Source organism: Labeo rohita, chromosome 7 (assembly GCF_022985175.1).
Source record: "Labeo rohita strain BAU-BD-2019 chromosome 7, IGBB_LRoh.1.0, whole genome shotgun sequence".
NCBI lineage: Eukaryota > Metazoa > Chordata > Actinopteri > Cypriniformes > Cyprinidae > Labeo > Labeo rohita.
In genome coordinates this window covers 35,002,989-35,021,632 of record NC_066875.1, presented here as the reverse complement: position 1 = coordinate 35,021,632, position 18,644 = coordinate 35,002,989, and the positions used below count along the sequence as shown (strand labels likewise).

At 33.8% G+C, this 18,644-nt stretch overlaps 1 protein-coding gene across 1 annotated transcript; it reads right to left on the bottom strand.

The window, feature by feature from the left end:
* Positions 1-13,181: 13,181 nt before the first annotated feature.
* LOC127167714 (gastrula zinc finger protein XlCGF57.1) lies at positions 13,182-18,475 on the bottom strand. Its single transcript, XM_051113901.1, has 2 exons — positions 18,417-18,475; positions 13,182-14,860 (listed from the first exon to the last, which is right to left on the bottom strand). Exons 1-2 carry the CDS (start codon positions 18,439-18,441, stop codon positions 13,458-13,460), a joined length of 1,428 nt encoding a protein of 475 aa, XP_050969858.1. The 5' UTR covers positions 18,442-18,475; the 3' UTR covers positions 13,182-13,457.
* Positions 18,476-18,644: the final 169 nt, after the last annotated feature.

The window sequence follows — 18,644 nt, the reverse complement described above, 5'->3', positions numbered from 1 at the left end:
GTGACTCTCTAAAACATCAGTAGTGCAAAACACTACAATACACTCACACACACACACACACTTATACACACAAACACACACACACACACACACACACACACACACAAATGAACGTGTGTCATTTCAAAAGCTAATTTTGGGAAATGTGTGAAATAGAAGCAATCAATGTAAGAAATAAAGTGCACAGCAATGAAAGCATGAGACTGTAAGCCATCAAGGTTGCAAAATAGACACACACACGCACACACACATAGGGAAATATGAGACTGGTGATACTGTACAGAGAAATGTGAGAATATGTGAAACAAAATCAATGAATCAAATAAAAGGGAGACATTGGATCCAAAATGCAAAAGTCACACACCATGTCTCTCTCTTGAACACACACACACACACACACACAGGGAAATATGAGACTGTAACAGAAATGTTCTAATGCAATGTTCAGGTTTGACTGTATTATAAAGTAAAACTGGCGCTTCAAATTACCAGTTAAACCAATCAAACAAACAAAAAACTTGGCAAATAATAATAAAAAAAATAGTCTTTGATAATCTCATATGATATATTAAAATCCACAAACTGAAAAGGCAAAGGCAAAGGCAAATATGTGCAAAAACAACTAGAATTCACAAGCCCTTCTACAGAGAGCAGTACATTCACCTAGTGGTTAAAATATGACATTGCTTGATAATTATGCTCACTACACCACCAGATGGCACCAATCTGACTTCAAAAAATTGTTTTCTATAGGCCAGGTGTCTACTTTAAACTGAAATACAGCATTAATTAAAAAAGAATAAAAATTATATATATATATAAAAATTTTCTATTATATTCAAAGGGAAAAAATAGATCATAATTATTGCATAAATATTAATTATTATCATAAAATTCGCTCAAAACACCACATAAAAAAAGAAAAAATATTATTGAACAAAAATACATTTGATTGATTTTACTGAAAAAAAAAAAATAATGATTTCAGGGGTCCGGTCACTTTTGACCGTGAAGGTCCTGAGTGTGACTGGAAAACGAAGAACCCCAGAGGGTTAATATACAAGTACATGTCTGAAGATGTTTCTCTTTTTTTACGTCCCTCACGCGTTGTAATCGGCAACAACAAATTTTAATGGTTAATACACATCTTGATTTGACATTTCGCCCACAGAGAAAAAAAAAAAGTTTTCCAGATCACACAGTTCTAGTTTTTAATAAGATTAATTTACACACTTAGCAAGAGAATATTTTATGTTTGTTTGTGAAACATGGACATTTTGTTAATTTCTTAGTCTTGACCTTTAATGAGAAAAATGACAGTTTAACTTAAATATCATATTCCATATTTTTATTTCAGAGAAATTCAGAGATCATCTCCTGTCCAGATGATCTGGTTTCTTCTGATAAACAGAAGGGATTCTGGAAAAAGCTCATCTGGAGAAACACTACTGTGAGAAACAAGGTTTAAAGAGCATTAAGTCTGAAGTGTGTGATGGTAAAACACAGATCAGAAAGAAGCAGGTCCATGTGATTTATTCTTCAGATCTAGTAGATCCAAATGTAAGAAATGAGAAGCTGAGATGATAAAAGATCATTCACTCAATGCAGTTCTGCTCATTGATCGTCTGGAGGAACCTGTGGAAAACGAGAAAGAGGTCATTTATATTGTAAATTACATTAATAATAGTTACACTGTGAAGGACTGAGAATATTCTGGTGGCAACGAGAAATAACAGGATTAATTCGTAACAGTAAGTCACTAGTTTGTCACATTGATCTTAAGGAAAGAATCCATGGAGTCCGTTTTAATAATGATTTGATCGTCTAATGCTGAAGATCCAGATTCATCAGATTCCTGAGATGAAAGAGGAAAGATTTGTTGCTCTGCCCATAAAGATGAACTACTTGCCGTGATTTCAGTCTGTGCTGATCTGGTTTCTCCACTGCATGGATCTGCATGTGTATCTTCAGGTGACTTTTAATGTGAATCTTAAGACTTTCTTTGTATGTGAAACTCTTCCCACATTGATCACAAGTGAACGGTTTCTCTCCGGTATGAACTCTTGCGTGAAGCTCATGATTACGTTTGTTTGTGAAACTCTTTCCACACTGAGTGCATGTGAAAGATTTCTTGGCTCTTCTTTTCTTTAATAATCTCTCCTCCACGTCACTCAGCTCTTCACTCTCCTCGTTCTCTTCCAACAGATCTGAAAAAAAAAAAAAAAAAAAAAATATATATATATATATATATATATATATATATATATATATTTAATACATCAAAATAGCACAAAAATAAAAAAGTATGAAGTTAAAGGACATACAACATAACAAAACAACATCTGTAAAATATTCTGATCACATTGATGCCTTTTTATAATTTTCTTACACGTCCCTGAAACTTCTCATGAATGAGGTTCACTGATCTTTCTGTTATATTTAAAATTTTATAGACAAATTCCATCTTTGTGGTGAGAACTATTAAATATATTTGATGAATGACACAATACTGTGTCACATAATACATGAGATGAGAACAGTAACTACTGACTTGAAATAAAGAGTCTTTTCAGCAGGTCTGTTAATAGGCTATTGATGAGGCTCAGACTATCAACACCCATTCAACAAGACTTTCAAGATCATCAGCAGATCATCTCACTGTATGTGTGTTTGCTCTTAGAAACGGATTATATGGAGGAGCGTCTCGCTGCAGCCTGCGGTGGACATCCAACCCCGCCCACATCCAAGTGCGACATCACAAACCACGCCCGTGTCAAAATACGTCACATTCATTCATTCATTGTGAAACAGGAAGAAGCGTCGATAAGAAGATAATTCGTATTGTTTGCTAACCGCTAAAAAGAAGTTGTTGTTTGCCGTGTGGGTAAGTAAAAATATATATTTGATCTTTACCATAACTAAAAACATTGACAACTTTTAAGAATGTGTGCGTCCTTGTGTTCATGTACATAAACAACAGTTCGGCACGCTTAGTATGTGTTTTAAACTTCACACAGACACGTTATTACTTAGCTAACAACAAATTTACATATATATTTATATATTAACGTTATATATGTGCGTGCATGGGTTAGATGAGTGTTATGTGTTTGTGTTTTGGGGAACTGCACATTCATTCAGCATTCATTTTATGTCGTCGTAAGAACGTAAGAATCTGTGCACTGTGTGTGTCTCTGTCTGTCTGTGTGTATACTGTACATGTGTGTGTGTGTATACATACACAGGTGTGTGTACACACACGCACACACACACAAATACATATATACATACATGTGTGAATAGATAGATAATGCACTATCTATTCTATCTATCTACGTCTTATGACATAAAGTGAATGCTGAATCAATGTGCATTTTTTTTATACCCTGACCCCCACACAATACAGTAATCTCACCCACTCAGACACACTTCATCCCTCTCACACATATATACTTACCTGGCCCCCCACACAAAACATTCACATACATATGACATCTTTAATGATAAACACTGATCACAGTACCCATGCACAGTAAATCAGACGAGTAACCGCATCATTTCACTATGTCTTGCTGGATAATTCTGTGTATGTCACAAATTATCTTTGTATTCTTCTATATTAATGGAAAGATCACATAACGTTTGTCAATGTTTTTGTGCATTCTACACATTTTCAGTCCAAGCCTGATGCAGGGCAGTTCTGCCGGGTTGAGGGGTCACTGCTGCAGTTTTACCAGTAAAGAAAATGACTCATTACAATTCACTTGGAGGACCACATAAGCCATGCAATGGTGCATGGAGGTATGGGGAGAGCATTTCTCTAGATATCGATATAGATAAATAAATATATAAATCATACATATGTTTGTATGTAGAAGGATGAGGTAGCCTAAATGATGAGGTAAATACTTTTTTAGCGGGGGGTGGGGGTGGGGGGTGGGGGGGGGGGTTGATCGGATGAAGCAAGAGAGGTCTTTTTATTCTTCTTTGAGTATCTGGAGGAGCTGGACACATTCATATCAAATTGTCTTAATGAGCAAGGCCTCATGCCATGTTCTGTGAATAGTCTTTCAGAGCAAGGAATCTCTCTGTGTAGTCTATGTATGTAGGTATGTGTACTGCATAACAAGAACTGTTTGTCTGATCATTCAACTGTTCATTCAACTGCTCAGACTTATGATATTTGGAACATATACTTTGTTAAACACAATCAGTCAAAAGTTTTTGTATTTTTAATGTTTTTTTAAAGAATCTCTTCTGCCCACCAGGCCTGGATTTATTTGATCCAAAGTACAGCAAAAACAGTAACATTTTAAAATATTTTTACGATTTAATATAGCTCTTTTTCTATTTGAAACAGTTTTCTATATTTCTATTAAAATGTAATTAATTCCATTGATTTCAAATATGACATTTAGCATTACTCCAGTCACATGATCCTTCAGAAATCATTCTATATTCTAATTTGCTGCTTGTTATTATTATTATTACTATTATTATTAAGTTGAAAACAGCTGAGTAGATTTTTTTGTCAGATTTCTTTGATGAATAGAAAGTTCAGAAGCATTTATCTGAAATAGAAATCTTTATCATCACTTATCTTTATCAGCATTTATCTGAAATAGAAATGTCTTTATCATCACTTTTGTTCAATCTAAAGCATCCTTGCTAAATAAAAGTATTAATTTATATATATATACACGCACACTGACTTCAAGCATTTGAATGGTATAGTGTATATGTTACAAAAGCCTTTTTATTTCAGATAAATGCTGATCTTTGGATCTTTTTATTTATCAAAGAATCCAGAAAAAATTTGCTCAACTGCTTTAAATATTGATAATAATCAGAAATGTTTCTTGAGCAGCAAATCAGCATATTAGAATGATTTCTGAAGGATCAAGTGAACATTCACTGTAATGATGTAATGATGCAGAAAATTTAGCTTTGATCACAGAAATATATTACACTTTAAAATATATTCAAATAGAAGCTTAAATTTTGTGTTATTGTGGATCAAATAAATGCAGGCTTGGTGAGCAGAAGACTCTTTAAAAAAAAAAAAAACTAAAAATCTTACTGTTCAAACACTTTTGGCTGGTAGTGTATATTTTTGTAACATTTTAAATTGAATTATTTTTGTAAAATAATAAATATAAAATGCCCAAATAAGTAATGTATGTCTTTTTATTCATCTTTAAGTATGTGGAGGACCTGGACAAATTTCATATCAAGTTGTGATGAACAAGGCCTGAAGGTCAATGTCATGTTTAAACTATCAAAGCAATCAACCTCTATTTATCCTATGTATGTGTAGCCTACTGCATATGGAGAACTGTTGAATTCTGTCATTTAAATGTTAACACTTTATGATAAGTGGAACACTTAAAAAAAAAAAAAAACTGACAATTAAACAATACCAATTTTACAATAATTTTACATACTTTTACAATACCAAAATCGAACTGTCCCCTTTAAACATTACATTACATTTAAAATTCGCCTAAAATCGATCGTAATAAATGTGAATTTATCTCATTACATAAATGAACAAGGTAAGGTTTAAAGGTTTTTATTAACAATTAGTCTAAGGTTAATGTAGTCAATGCAAGCGTATTACAGACTGTCATGATGACGAAATCAGCTCCGTATATTAGACATATTAAATATATAAGATTTAAGTTGTGGCATTTTAGCCTAGACATCCTTTACACAAATAAGAAAACGTGTATTAGTAAAACGAAGGACAATGGCCTATTATTTTATATAGATCCCCGAAACAACCGTAAGTTGCTTCGACATACTTCCGGGTTTCCCGGTATAGGGATTGGGGAATCACCATAGACATAATACACATAGACGCCGCATTGGCTGCTGGAAACGAGAAATGCGGCCGCCATCTTGGACCGGGCATACTCTGGAATTGATTACATCGCGTAGCAGCAGCAGAAGTGAGAGAACATGCCTGAACATTGTGTAGCTCTGCAAAACAGTCCTTCTTCAGGGTTTTTAGTGTGTGTGTGTGTGTGTGTGTGTGTGAGCGAGAGAGAATGAAATACTCCAAGTAGACTCTAATGTAATATTCATATAGTGTTTCTTCAACTTATTAAAATACCTATACCGTCACATGGACACATCGCATCACCTGCAGCGCTTCTGCCAGAAAAACATCATAAAGCTAGGCTATATATATAATGAATGAATAGATAAATATTTTTACTTAATAAAACAAACAAAAAAAGTGCAACAAGTAGCTAGTATGCAGAGTTTTGGTTCATTTTTGTGCTGCGCGAAAGGAAGACGGCTGAAAGCGGCATCCTATTTCTCTTTATTTTACAAACAGCAAACCGTTTACAGTTTCGATCATCTGTAAAGAGTCGTTTCCCCTGTTAGAAGGAAAAAATCAAGTGATTGCGCCGGCGCCGCACGCGCACACACAATCAGACAAACATATGAGGGAAAACAAATCACACTGCTTAATCGTTATCAACGTACTGCCGTGATATTATGCCAAACATTTATTTATGTGGGTATTGTAATGCGAGAAGTACAAAACCAGGTTTACATAATAAATAATAGTTTAATATTCAAATACATCTTGAATACGGAGACATTTGGATTTGTGTCGTATGAGAGACCCGATGTTAGTTTCAGTTTCACTTTAGCCTAAATGGTTTGGTTTTGGCTTGTCGCCTAGCTTCTTATATTTTTCATTCTTATTCTTTTCTAAATACTGTTAAATTGAAAGGATTTTTTTTGTGGAGTGAGGGGAACTAAAATAGTGATTTGTTGTAAGCAGTTTGTTTGTTGTTTCAATGTATATGACTATTCAGCCTGTTTTAGTTTAAATGGAAATATATTATTGTTAATAAGCTGAGTCTGAGAATTGTATTTATTTGATAGTTTATTTCACATTTCTTGTTTGTAAAGGCTAAATACAAATAAAACGTGAACCTTATTTTTCTTGTACTGTTTTTATTTAAAAAAAAAATAATAATTTTAATAGGAGGAGCCTGGAGGTATTATAGACTTTGCAAATTCAGTTTGCAGACATTTGTAGGTACAGACATCCATTGTGTGTGTCCTCGGCAGTTTTTTCCTGAGGCTTTTTAATATTGTCCGTATCGATATCGGAATTTATATCGTATCGACCGAAATTATCCTGATATAAATTTTTGCCATATCGTCCAGCCCTACTTCTCTATCATATTTATAGTGTGTGATTTGCAAAATTCCTATCATAGCCTACACCTCATACGGTTATGGTTGCGCTTTTGTCCAAAGTGACATAAATACAAAACAATATAATACTTAAATTTAACAGGGAACAGATTGAGATGTTGGTCAGATTATAGCTAATAAGGAGAATAGCAATAATAAACAATGTCAATTCAAGCTAAATATAATAACAGCATGGTAAGACTACATTAAGGAGAATATCAGTAGGCTAATGAACAACAATGTCAAATTAATAAACAGCCACATGAAAATAGAATAAAACTATACAAACCATCCCTGATAGCACACGTACATCTCAGAGACGTCTATTTGACGTCTGCATTTACATCTGTAAGACATCTGCAAGACGTAGTTTGCTCATCTGCAATACGTCTATTGGACGTTTCCTATTAGATGTCAAATAGACATCTATTAGATGTCTTTAAGATGTTTATGATTTAGAATGTATGCAAAACTGACATCTTACAGATGTCTGCCAGACGTTTGTACACAGCAGATGCTTTCCAGATCAAGAGATCTTTAACAGACATCTTGCAGACGTACGTGTGCTATCTGGGATAACGCATTAGAAGTGCTTAATGAACTAAGTCCATGTTGTAAGTCTTCAGACCCTCTTAAAAGACCCAATACTATCACAGGAACGGAGATATTCATTATATTACTGTTAAGCTCACTATCAATATTAAAATACGCCAAACCATGTGTCATGTATCACAGCTACATTTATGACCTTTGCAGCAAAAAAACCGCGTGAAAATCAGTTCGGTATTCCGTGAGGTATGATTAATTAAATGCGTTGACAGCTCATTACACCTGCCAAACAGATTACACTGAGTGGAGCGGGTGACCGGTCCAAGATGGCGGCCCCACGTCTCGTCAGCTCCAGTAGGGAGTATCGGTCGATGCGGCGTCTACTCTCTATATATGTCTATGGGAATCACAAGGTGACGTATTTAATATGGGCGTGAGTTTCGACGTCACGCTCGTATCGGCGATGGGCGTGACGTCTGACGTTATGCGTGGATGTGGGCGGATGTCCACCGCAGGCTGCAGCGAGCCCTACTTGATTATATGAGTCAGAGTATATGCTAAAAGCCTATAAAACTACAGAAAGACAATACTGTTATTTCTTACAATATGCATGGATAAAACAATACCACAAAAACAAACACTAATGACACTCATCTTCTTCAACTACAACAGCATATTATGTCCATATGAATCTAAATATAGTTTGAACATGTTACAGTTATGTTTTTGCAGAAACTGACAACAATCCAGAAAAACAGAGCATCAGGAATATTATTCATATAACAGACTTAAAATGTCTCACTTTAGCAGTGTCTGTTCTAGTATGTTTTTACAATGTGAAGTAACTTACAAATTTGATCTGTCAGATGTCAGAAGAGTAGAAATAAAATACACAGCATCATTTCTCCACACAAATCCCAAACTCAAATTCTCAAAAATCTAAAATTCTCGCTCCAGACATCAAAACAATCACACAAATGAACAGACGAAAGCAGAAAAAAATCGCTCATGGCTGAATGAATTCAACATATTTCCCTCATATGCTCGCTGTTGCTGCACTAAATGTTTATTTCAGATGGAAGACGCCAGAAAAAACGCACCCCTTGTCAAAAAATCCTATAGGATTCCAATGGGAAACCTGTACAGGATTCTAATAATAATTTCTATCATATTTTGGAACCATTCCTATAGGATTCTGATAGGAAGAGTCTTATAGAACAAGACATAAATATCCTGTAGGACCATTCCTATAGGATTCTGATAGGAAGAGTCTTATAGAACAAGACATAAATATCCTGTAGGACCATTCCTATAGGATTCCGATAGGAAGAGTCTTATAGGACAAGACATTAATATTCTGTAGGACCATTCCTATAGGAGTTTCATGGGATCCAATTAGGCGACTGGTCATATCTATATTGGAATTCTTTTTTATTTATTTATTTATTTATTTAATTCTAAAGGTGCATTTTCCACTGTATTTGTTTTACTAACAGAGAGTACTTGCAGTTTGCTTAAACTCACCCTGATATAGACATTGTTCATTGTATGTTGTACAACCTGCAGTAACATTGTAAACAACATAGGAGGTGATTTGTGCAGCACAAAATTTCTAAAGCACTGATAATGGATTGATCATACACACACACACACAAAATAATAATAATAATAATAATAATAATAATAATATGTGTAACAAAAGGTTAGCCAAAAAATAAGAAAAGGTAAACAAAACACACACTTTCCCTTTTTTTTCCATTTTTCAAAATTAGTTTAATTCCACCTGGGCTGGATGATTAGTTTAGGTAATTAAGGTAATTTAATTTTCTTCTCTTATTAACCCTTTTTTCCTTCACAGGCAAAATAATAACTTTGTTGTTCTCAAGGCAAAGCAAAATCACATCATAACACAGAACACTAAAATATTAAACAATATAAATTTAATAAAGTTCAATTTGTCTGAAATAAACTTTGTTTGTGTGTAATGGGGGGGGCATCCAATTCATTTCAGAAAAAAAAAAAAAGTAGTAAGAAGTATCCAATCTATTTCAAATGAAGCAATCACTCCAGTCAACACAACAGCTCCACACGCTGATGAAGAGATGATATTCACAATTGGGGCTGGCTCGCCAGTCGCCATCTTAATTCTCTTGTTATGCAAGTCTTCTCCATAAACGCACACATTTCACGGAAGAATCTTTGTCCATGTCAAACTTTTTAACTGGAACTTGACCTGGACAGGCCATAAGAACATCACATTACACCACAAATAATTAAAAGGCAGCAGCTATTTTTACTTGTAAGTAGCCTCTGGCAACAAGGCCAGCTATTTGCACTTAGTGTAAATAACGTTAGACACTACGTAATTAAACTAACACTATACAAAACCATCAACGTTGTTTTGTAAAACAGCTCAAACAGCTCAAAATGGTGGCAGAACAGGCATGTTGTACTCTACAATGAAAATTCATTATACAGAGCATACATCAATATTTAATTAATATTAGTTACGCAGATTCATAGCTTTTGACGTACGGCAAACTCCTATGCTAATCACCACAAACAGTCAAACAAGTTCAACAACTCACCGACAGATGTCGTTCACCCAAAATTATTCGTATAGGATACAGACCAGATAAGCGTTACCAGTATTTCTTCCTTGGTAGTGTCTTACAGTCAACTTTTAACGAGTTAAACAACGTTAATCACTCAGCTTCTTCTGTCTCTGACCGTTACTGTTCAAATATGCGCGCTACAGTTGCACACGCACTACATTCGGATTTCTTAAAGGGGAAGCGTCAGGACAATACCCTATATAGATGTTTGTGTTTCTGTGGGTTCTTAGTCACATATAATACACTTAAACTTATTCGTACATTATAAAATATTATATTTATTATCTTCGTCTTACTGTAATATTATGGATTTCAGTGTTTATATTTGTGTTTTCATATATGCTGCATTTTTATTGTGTACAAGTACACACACATGTAGCAGAAATATGTTGTTACACCAGATTATTCATTTTATTTGTTTATAATATTTTATTTTATTCGTTATATATTATTGGTAATGGGGTATTTTATTTTGAAAGACAATTGTGAGCTCTTATTAAAGGTAGTAATCACAGGATGCACGTCAGCTGACGTCATACGTAGGCGAGAGAAGAAAATTGCGGTGCAATCTAGGTTCGTCCTCTTTCCGGCGATGCTATAAGTGGAGAGAGGTACGATCTCACGAGCTCTGTTCATGTCATATTATAGTATGTTTCATAAGTATTCACTTCATGTTTAAACTATCAAATATGAGAAAGTATTCAAGCTGATGTTATGTCGAACTGTTTGTTGGAGTTATCATTGTGTTAAAATAAGTTTTTGAGTTTAATTATCGGGTGAACAGCGAACTATTCAAAATGGCGGCGGCGTGCGTGTAACACGTGCGAGAGATGCACGGCTAATATTGCGGTTATGATATGAAGATATATATAAAGAGATATATGTATATGTGTTTAATGAGATGTATTATATTAGATGAAGATAACGAATCTAGTATTAAGAAGTGAAAATGATATGTGTTTTAATGATTAACTACCTGGTACATTTAACATGCATTTTGTGGTTAACAGGCAATGCAGAACAAGCAACGCTGATAGTGCCTGTTTTTGTTTTGTGTTTACGAATACAGGTACTGAAATTAAATCACCCGCCACAAAACCTGTTTTGTGCTTTGTGTGTGGGCAATCCTTTATTTATACACCTAAAAAAAATAAAATAAATCAACACCATGCAGAGGAACGACCGCTACACACACAAAATTAAAAAGTAATTGAATAAGAGAATCAAATAAGATAATACAGGGCAAGGTGAAATTCCATTTAAAAATCACAAATTCCAATAAGATTCTATGAATCAATAAAAAGTCAGGAGAAATTAAAATCCCATTAAAAAAATAAAAATAAAAAATCCTATAGGACAAAGTAAAATTCAATTAAAATAAATCAGAATGTCTAATAAGATTCTAAATTCTTATTGGACAAAGTAAAATTCCATTAAAATAAATCTGAATGTCAAATAGGATTTTAAGGATCAAATAAAATCCTACAGGACAAAGTGAAATTCCAGTAAAATAAATCAGAATGTCCAATAAGATTCTAAAATCCAATAGGACAAAGTGAAATTCCATTAAAATATATCAGATTGTCCAATAGGATTTTAAGAATCCAGTAAAATCCTAAAGGATAAATTAAAATTCCTATAGGATTTTTTGATGAGAGACATGTAGCGCTGAACCCGATTAAAACATTATAGAACTGGGCCTGTACAATGTCTCGTAAACAGACTGTATAAAGTGTGTTTGATAGTTGTGTATTGGAATATCTACTCAACTCACCTGAGAGTCTCGCCGCTAACTAAATGAGGGAAGGGACGCGCGCGCGCAGTGACGTCATCGGCCTCCAACCGTAGATGATCAAAAAACGCGCCAAATACTTTTCACAACGACAAGCAACGCCATTTATCTTTATTCCATCTGCAATCTTTCAGCTGGTTGTGTAAAGCTGTGGTGAAATGGAGACAAGTCCATTTATTTTATAGAATCCCTGTGTTTAAAAAGCCATGTGGTGTGAATGGAAACATCATCTGACTAAAACAAACTCTATGTATGTATGATACTGAATATCAAGAATGAAACTGTTAATCTCGTTTACTGTCAGTCAAAAGTGTGTTTTTTTATTTTTGATACAAATAGAATGAGTATAAAATAAAAATGGCCATTACCAACGAGTTGTTGATAATATGATTGTGTTTAATCAATCATTACTTGAAGCAAATACGAAAATTAAGTAAAAGTGAATCTAAATGAGACAGATCTCTCTCTTTACTGACTTATAAGAGATGAAGAGAAGCAAAGTGGCCGGTTGCAATAGTACATCTTGCATATGCATGGGAGAAAAACTAGATGCTAAAATAAAATAAAATAAAAAAATGAAAAAAAAAAAAATGTTATGGCCTGTTCTTCAGCTCCCTATGCATTGAATTTTTTTTTTTTTTTTTCTCCCAGCCACCAAGAGCAACTTTCTGGTACTCTTTCAGTTAATCTTCTGTAGTAAAGGACTTTCTGTACTTAAACACACACCACCATGTCTTTAATGCTGTAATATTACAAATGAATCTTCTCCTTTGTGTGAATTGTCAGGTGTTTCTTCAGGAATAATGCCCACATCAGTCTTTTTACACTGAGTGCAGCTCACAATTTTTTTCTTCTTCTGGTTTTCCTTTCTTGTTCACGTCCATCAGGTCTAAACATTAAATCAAGTGAGATTTGAAATGGCAGACAAATGTGAAATGAAAAGTGATTACAACCCCAAAGTCAAGATCACTGAGGAGTTCAATAGTCATTTTAATCCTATTAACTGCTGTCCACAATTACGATCTGTTTTAAAGTCACAAAGGTGATTTGTGTTATAAATCACTAGTTTGGAACTGTAGATGGCACAGGTTTGACATGTAATCTGTAAGCAATTACATTGTTTCCTACATGACACAAGCTAACACAACCTCTAAGCTATGCAGAAACATCAGAATTTGCACATTTTATATGTGAGTTTGTGCATGGAAATGAATGTGCGCCCAATTTGTACGCTCACTTTACAAATGAGAGCCACAGTGTGAAAACATTCACCAATTGTGTCAATTTACAGCAGTGAATAACATTTCTTTGAACAAAATGTACAAATGAACTGTCAGGTGTGCCTTCAGGACTGACGCCCTAAGAAATGCTTTGCCACACTGATCACATTTGAACAGCTTCTCTCCGGTGTGGCTCCTCATGTGTCTCTCAAGGTTTTGTTTGTTTGAGAATCTTCTTTCACAGTGATCACATGTGAACGGCTGCTCTTCAGTGTGGATTTTCATGTGTGATTTAAGGTTTGTTGAACGGATGAAACCCTTCCCACACTGAGTGCACACATGCGGTTTCTCTCCGGTGTGAACTCTCATGTGAATCTCACGACTGTGTTTGCGTCTGAAACTCTCTCCACACTGATCACATGTAAACGGCTTTTCTCCACTGTGGATCATCACGTGTTCCCTAAGGCATCTTAAAGTCGTGAAATGTTTCCCACATTGGTCACACTTGAATGGCCTTTCTCCAGTATGCACTCTCATGTGAGCATCAAGACTATGTTTGGATGAGAAATAGTTTTCACATTGTTCACATACATATGGCTTCTCTCCAGTGTGGATCCTCATGTGCTCTGTAAGACCTGGTTTTTGTCTAAAGCTCTTCCCACACTGATCACATGTGAAGGGTTTTTCTCCAGTATGAATTCTCAAGTGAAGCTCTAGTAGTTGTTTGTTTGAGAATCTCCTTTTACAACGATCACACATAAACGGCTTTTCCCCGGTATGAACTCTTAGGTGAAGGTCAAGATGTGGTTTACATGAGAAACTCTTTCCACACTGATCGCATCTGAACGGCTTCTCTCCAGTGTGGATCCTCATGTGAATCTCTAGATTATATTTCCACGTGAAACTCTTTCCGCACTGAGTGCAGGTGAATGGCTTCTCTCCGGTGTGGATCCTCATGTGGTCTTTAAGGTTTCTTGATCTCGTGAAACGTTTCCCACATTGATCACATTTGAACGGCTTCTCTCCAGTGTGGATCTTCATGTGTCCTTTAAGGGCTGGTCTTTGTGCGAAGCTCTTTCCACACTGACCACATGTAAATGGCTTCTCTCCTGTATGAACTCTCATGTGAATATCAAGATTACGTTTGGTTAAGAAACTCTTTCCACACTGAGTACATGCAAACGGTTTCTCACCAGTGTGGCTCCTCATATGAATCTCTATATAATATTTCTTTGTGAAACTCTTTCCACACTCAGTGCACGTAAACGGTTTCTCTCCAGTGTGAACTCTCATGTGAATCTTTAGATCATATTTCCTTGTGAAACTCTTTCCACACTGAGTGCAGGTTGTAGATTTCTTGGCTCTTTTTTTCCTTAAAAATGTCTTTTTGGTCTTTGAGCGACTCAAAGTTTCCTCCTCCACTTCACTCAGCTCTTCACTCTCCTCGTTCTCTTCCATCAGCTCTGAAATGAAAGAAAGAGTTCATTTTCAGTACAACAAAAATTTAAAAACAGGAACACATAAAAGTCCTGCTGTAACAAAGCAGCCAACTGCTATAAAATGTTACAATCATTTTTATACCTTTTTTTATAAAATATAAATCCCTGCAACTTTCCATTAATAAAGTAGACTGATCTTCAAGTATTATTTTTAAAACATAGACAAATCTCATGTTTCTGTAGTGAGAACAATTAAATGTATCGTAAGACACAATTATCTAACATGATATTAACATTAATCTTTAAACATTAAACATTAACTTTTTTACTTCAATTTATATGCATGTGAACGTAGGACACCAGAAACACAAAGCAGGGTTCGTACAGATTTAGGGACTTTTCAAGCACTATACTTTTTTGATTTTTAAGGACTTCAATCAGAGATATCACTTATGGTTTGATGTTTTCTAATGTTTAAAAAAAAAAATCAGAAAAACGATTCGCAAAACGGCTCAGAAGTCCTGATCTGAATCAAATTATTTGCAATCCACGCTCTCAAGTCCCAGTCTGAATAGTCCCAATCTGATTCGCTAACTATCATTTTAGATCAGGACTCGGACCATGGATCACGAATCATTCAATTGACGTAATGATTCAAGAATCCACTGTGAAGTTCCGATCTAAATAAAAAGATTCACAATATGCGTTCCGAAGTCCTGATTTGAATCAATTGATTCGTGATACACAAATTTCCAATCTAAATCAAATGATTTGAGATACACGACTTGAGGTTCCAATCTAAATCAATTGATTCACAATATGCAAAGTTCCGTTCTAAGTCAAATGACTGGCGAACCCGTTCCAAAGCCCTGATCTAAATCAAATGATTCACAATATGTGATCTGAAAGCCCGATCTGATTCAAATGATCTGCGATATGTGATCTAATTGGAGCAGTGAATCATGTTGCGATGTAGTGTTGCACAATATACCGGTACTTAAAAAGTATTCCGATACCCTGCTTTTAAAAAAGGTTAGATTCCGCTTTATACTAGTATTGGTACTGTAAGATTACATTCTAATAAGCGCCATATTTCTGCGTGTCTGTGTTAGTGAATGGCGCAGATGCGCAGTTTTGTTCACTACAGACATACGTGTGCAATCGCTGTGTTTTCAGCCTCTGCCCCCTTAATATATGACTACATTAACATAATCTCTAGAACTGCTCTGAAAGTCCCTTTTTGAGCTTTTTACCATTTCTTTTGCGGAAAACTATCGTCATATAATGAAGACCCTAAAGGTCTTCACAGAAACCTGTTAAAATACAAGTTCGGTTTAACTTGATAGTCAGAAATATATTAATATATTACATAATTTAAAGATAGTACTACTACTAATAATAAAAATATTATTAAAACAAAGTTTAAGGAATATTTACCAGAATTTATTTACCAAAAAATTGTAAGTACACAACACAGTATTTCTGAAAAAAATAATAAATAGCCTATAATAAATTAATTCTTTATCAAATCTAAATATCCTTTATAAATTCATTAGACATGCTTTTGATTATTAAAATGTAATGAAACAATTAAAATAGAATCCAGAAAATCAATGGAAAACAGAGATTCACAAACAAAACTGAAATTGAGAAAAATAAATAAAATAAAATAAAAAAAAAGGGTCATAAAGTGCCTTAAAACATGTCATTTTTTTTTTAAACTTTTAATAAATTGCTGTTAAATTCTGCAAGGTTCATGATTTCAATTAATTAGACATGCTTTTTAATATATATATATATATATATATATATATATATATAAATATATCCAAATATATATTTGTAACCTTTAAAATAGAGTCTAGAAAATTTAAAATGGAATATAGGAAAAAATAAAAAGCTTTCATAGGGCCTCTTTATTTCATTTGTCTTTGATTTATTGTAGTTGTCCTTTAGTTTGTTACTTGCATCTAGGTTCTTATTATTAATAACAAAGATAAAATAACAACAAATGACTGTGTCATGATATAAATTGTTGCTGTGAAATAAAATGACTATATCATGAAATAAGATTTGGCTTTATCCTTTAAGCTAACTTACCAATATAGCAAAGATCTCTACCTGTAGGCACGGTAGTTGCTCACCATAATCCTGTGTAGTGGCACTGACATGTGATTATTATTATTTTATTTATTTTTATTTTTTTTTAAGGGGGGATGAAACACTTTGTTTTAATAGATAAAATAACTATAACCTCTATTTAGATCATCTATTATTCAATTACTTTTCCTGTTCTATGTTTTTTCGTAGTATCGGTTCAGTAGTAGTATCATGATACTTTAGTCAGGTATCGTATCCAAGTCAACATTTTCGTATCGTGACAACACTATTGCAATGCAATGGTTTTTAAATGTTTTTTAAAATCATTACAAGCGATGATTTGGTTAATCTGTTCCTCTTTTTGCATGTTTAGCCATGTTTACGCAACACTGTCAGTACTACTACTGGTTTAACTTCATAGTTTTATGACAAACTGAAATAGGCAAAAGAAAAAAAAAATTGTGTGAAGTGTGAAAATATATGTGCTTATTAAAAAAAAAAAAAAAGTAAAACTTATTTCATAGATACATTGTCTTTCAGTAATTCAAGCACTTTTCAAGTACCTCTTCAGAAATATTGCTATTTTCAAGGGTTTTCCATGCCTTAAATTTTAAAAAGTCAAATTCAAGTACTTCAAGCATTTTAAGCACTTTGTACAAACTAAAGTGGATTTCGCTGTGAGAAAGAACTAGAGATGCCCTGGAATTTCGGCTGATAATATTATCAGATATATTTAGACAAAAATATCCAAAAATATGAGCCGAAAATAATGGCATGCCTCACCGTCCAGCAGTGTTTATCGGACAGGTTTCACTTTCCATCTAGCTGTCGTCAATGTGTTTCTTTCAATAAAACTGTGGTTATTTTATTGCCTTGCATTTTTTAAATACAGTATCATTAAAATGATTAACTTTAAATGAGGTCTTTCAAAATTATTTGATGTAATAGTTTTCAGTAAAGCACATTTAGCATTTTCATTTCATTTTTACTGTTGTTCAATGTTTAATTTATGTTTAAATAAATGTTAAGTTTTTTTGTCAGCCACTATTAAAAATAATTAAATAAATAAAAAATGGAGTAGAAGTACAATTATTATTTTATTTTGAGTGTAATTTAAGTGTTTGTATTAAAATATAAAATACATGTAAAATAAAAGAGTAGCCTGTTAGCCTGCATATTATGATATATTATTTTATATAATATATTATTTTTAAGTATTCTGCAAAGTGATAAAGACTAAGTTGATATTCACTGCATTATGAATATACTTTATTGTTATATATAAAAAAAAAATAAAAAACTGAAAACCACAGATAAACCATATATAGTTGCAATCATGTGTTTATTGCTTTCATGTTTATTTTATTCAGCTGCAGCAATTGTTGGATGCCAATAAGAGATTTCTGAAACGTCTTATGATTTATAGCTCTATGAACCATGAGCATCATGAATGAATGAGGAATACAGAATAAACACCAACCTGTTTGTTTTTCAGCGTGTTTCATTTTGCAGAGTTCTTGTGGGAAGAGCTAATCTGACAAAATTAAAAATATATCAGCTTTGAGTTTGTTTTCATAATAAACGACACTTCTAAGCATGTCTATTCATCCTAAAGTAACTGAAACTAATTAATAAATAATTTGCATTGCTAATCCTAACATTATTCTGCATCTTTATTAAAGTGCAGTCAGATATCAAGAAACATATC

What these genes read in the sequence shown, in the direction of transcription:
- LOC127167714 (XM_051113901.1), bottom strand. Translation starts at nt 18,441, where the DNA reads ATGAAACACGCTGAAAAACAAACAG. An exon ending in ACACGCTGAAAAACAAACAG is followed by an intron (nt 14,861 to 18,416) that starts GTTGGTGTTTAT and finishes CTTTCATTTCAG; the next exon opens with AGCTGATGGAAGAGAACGAG.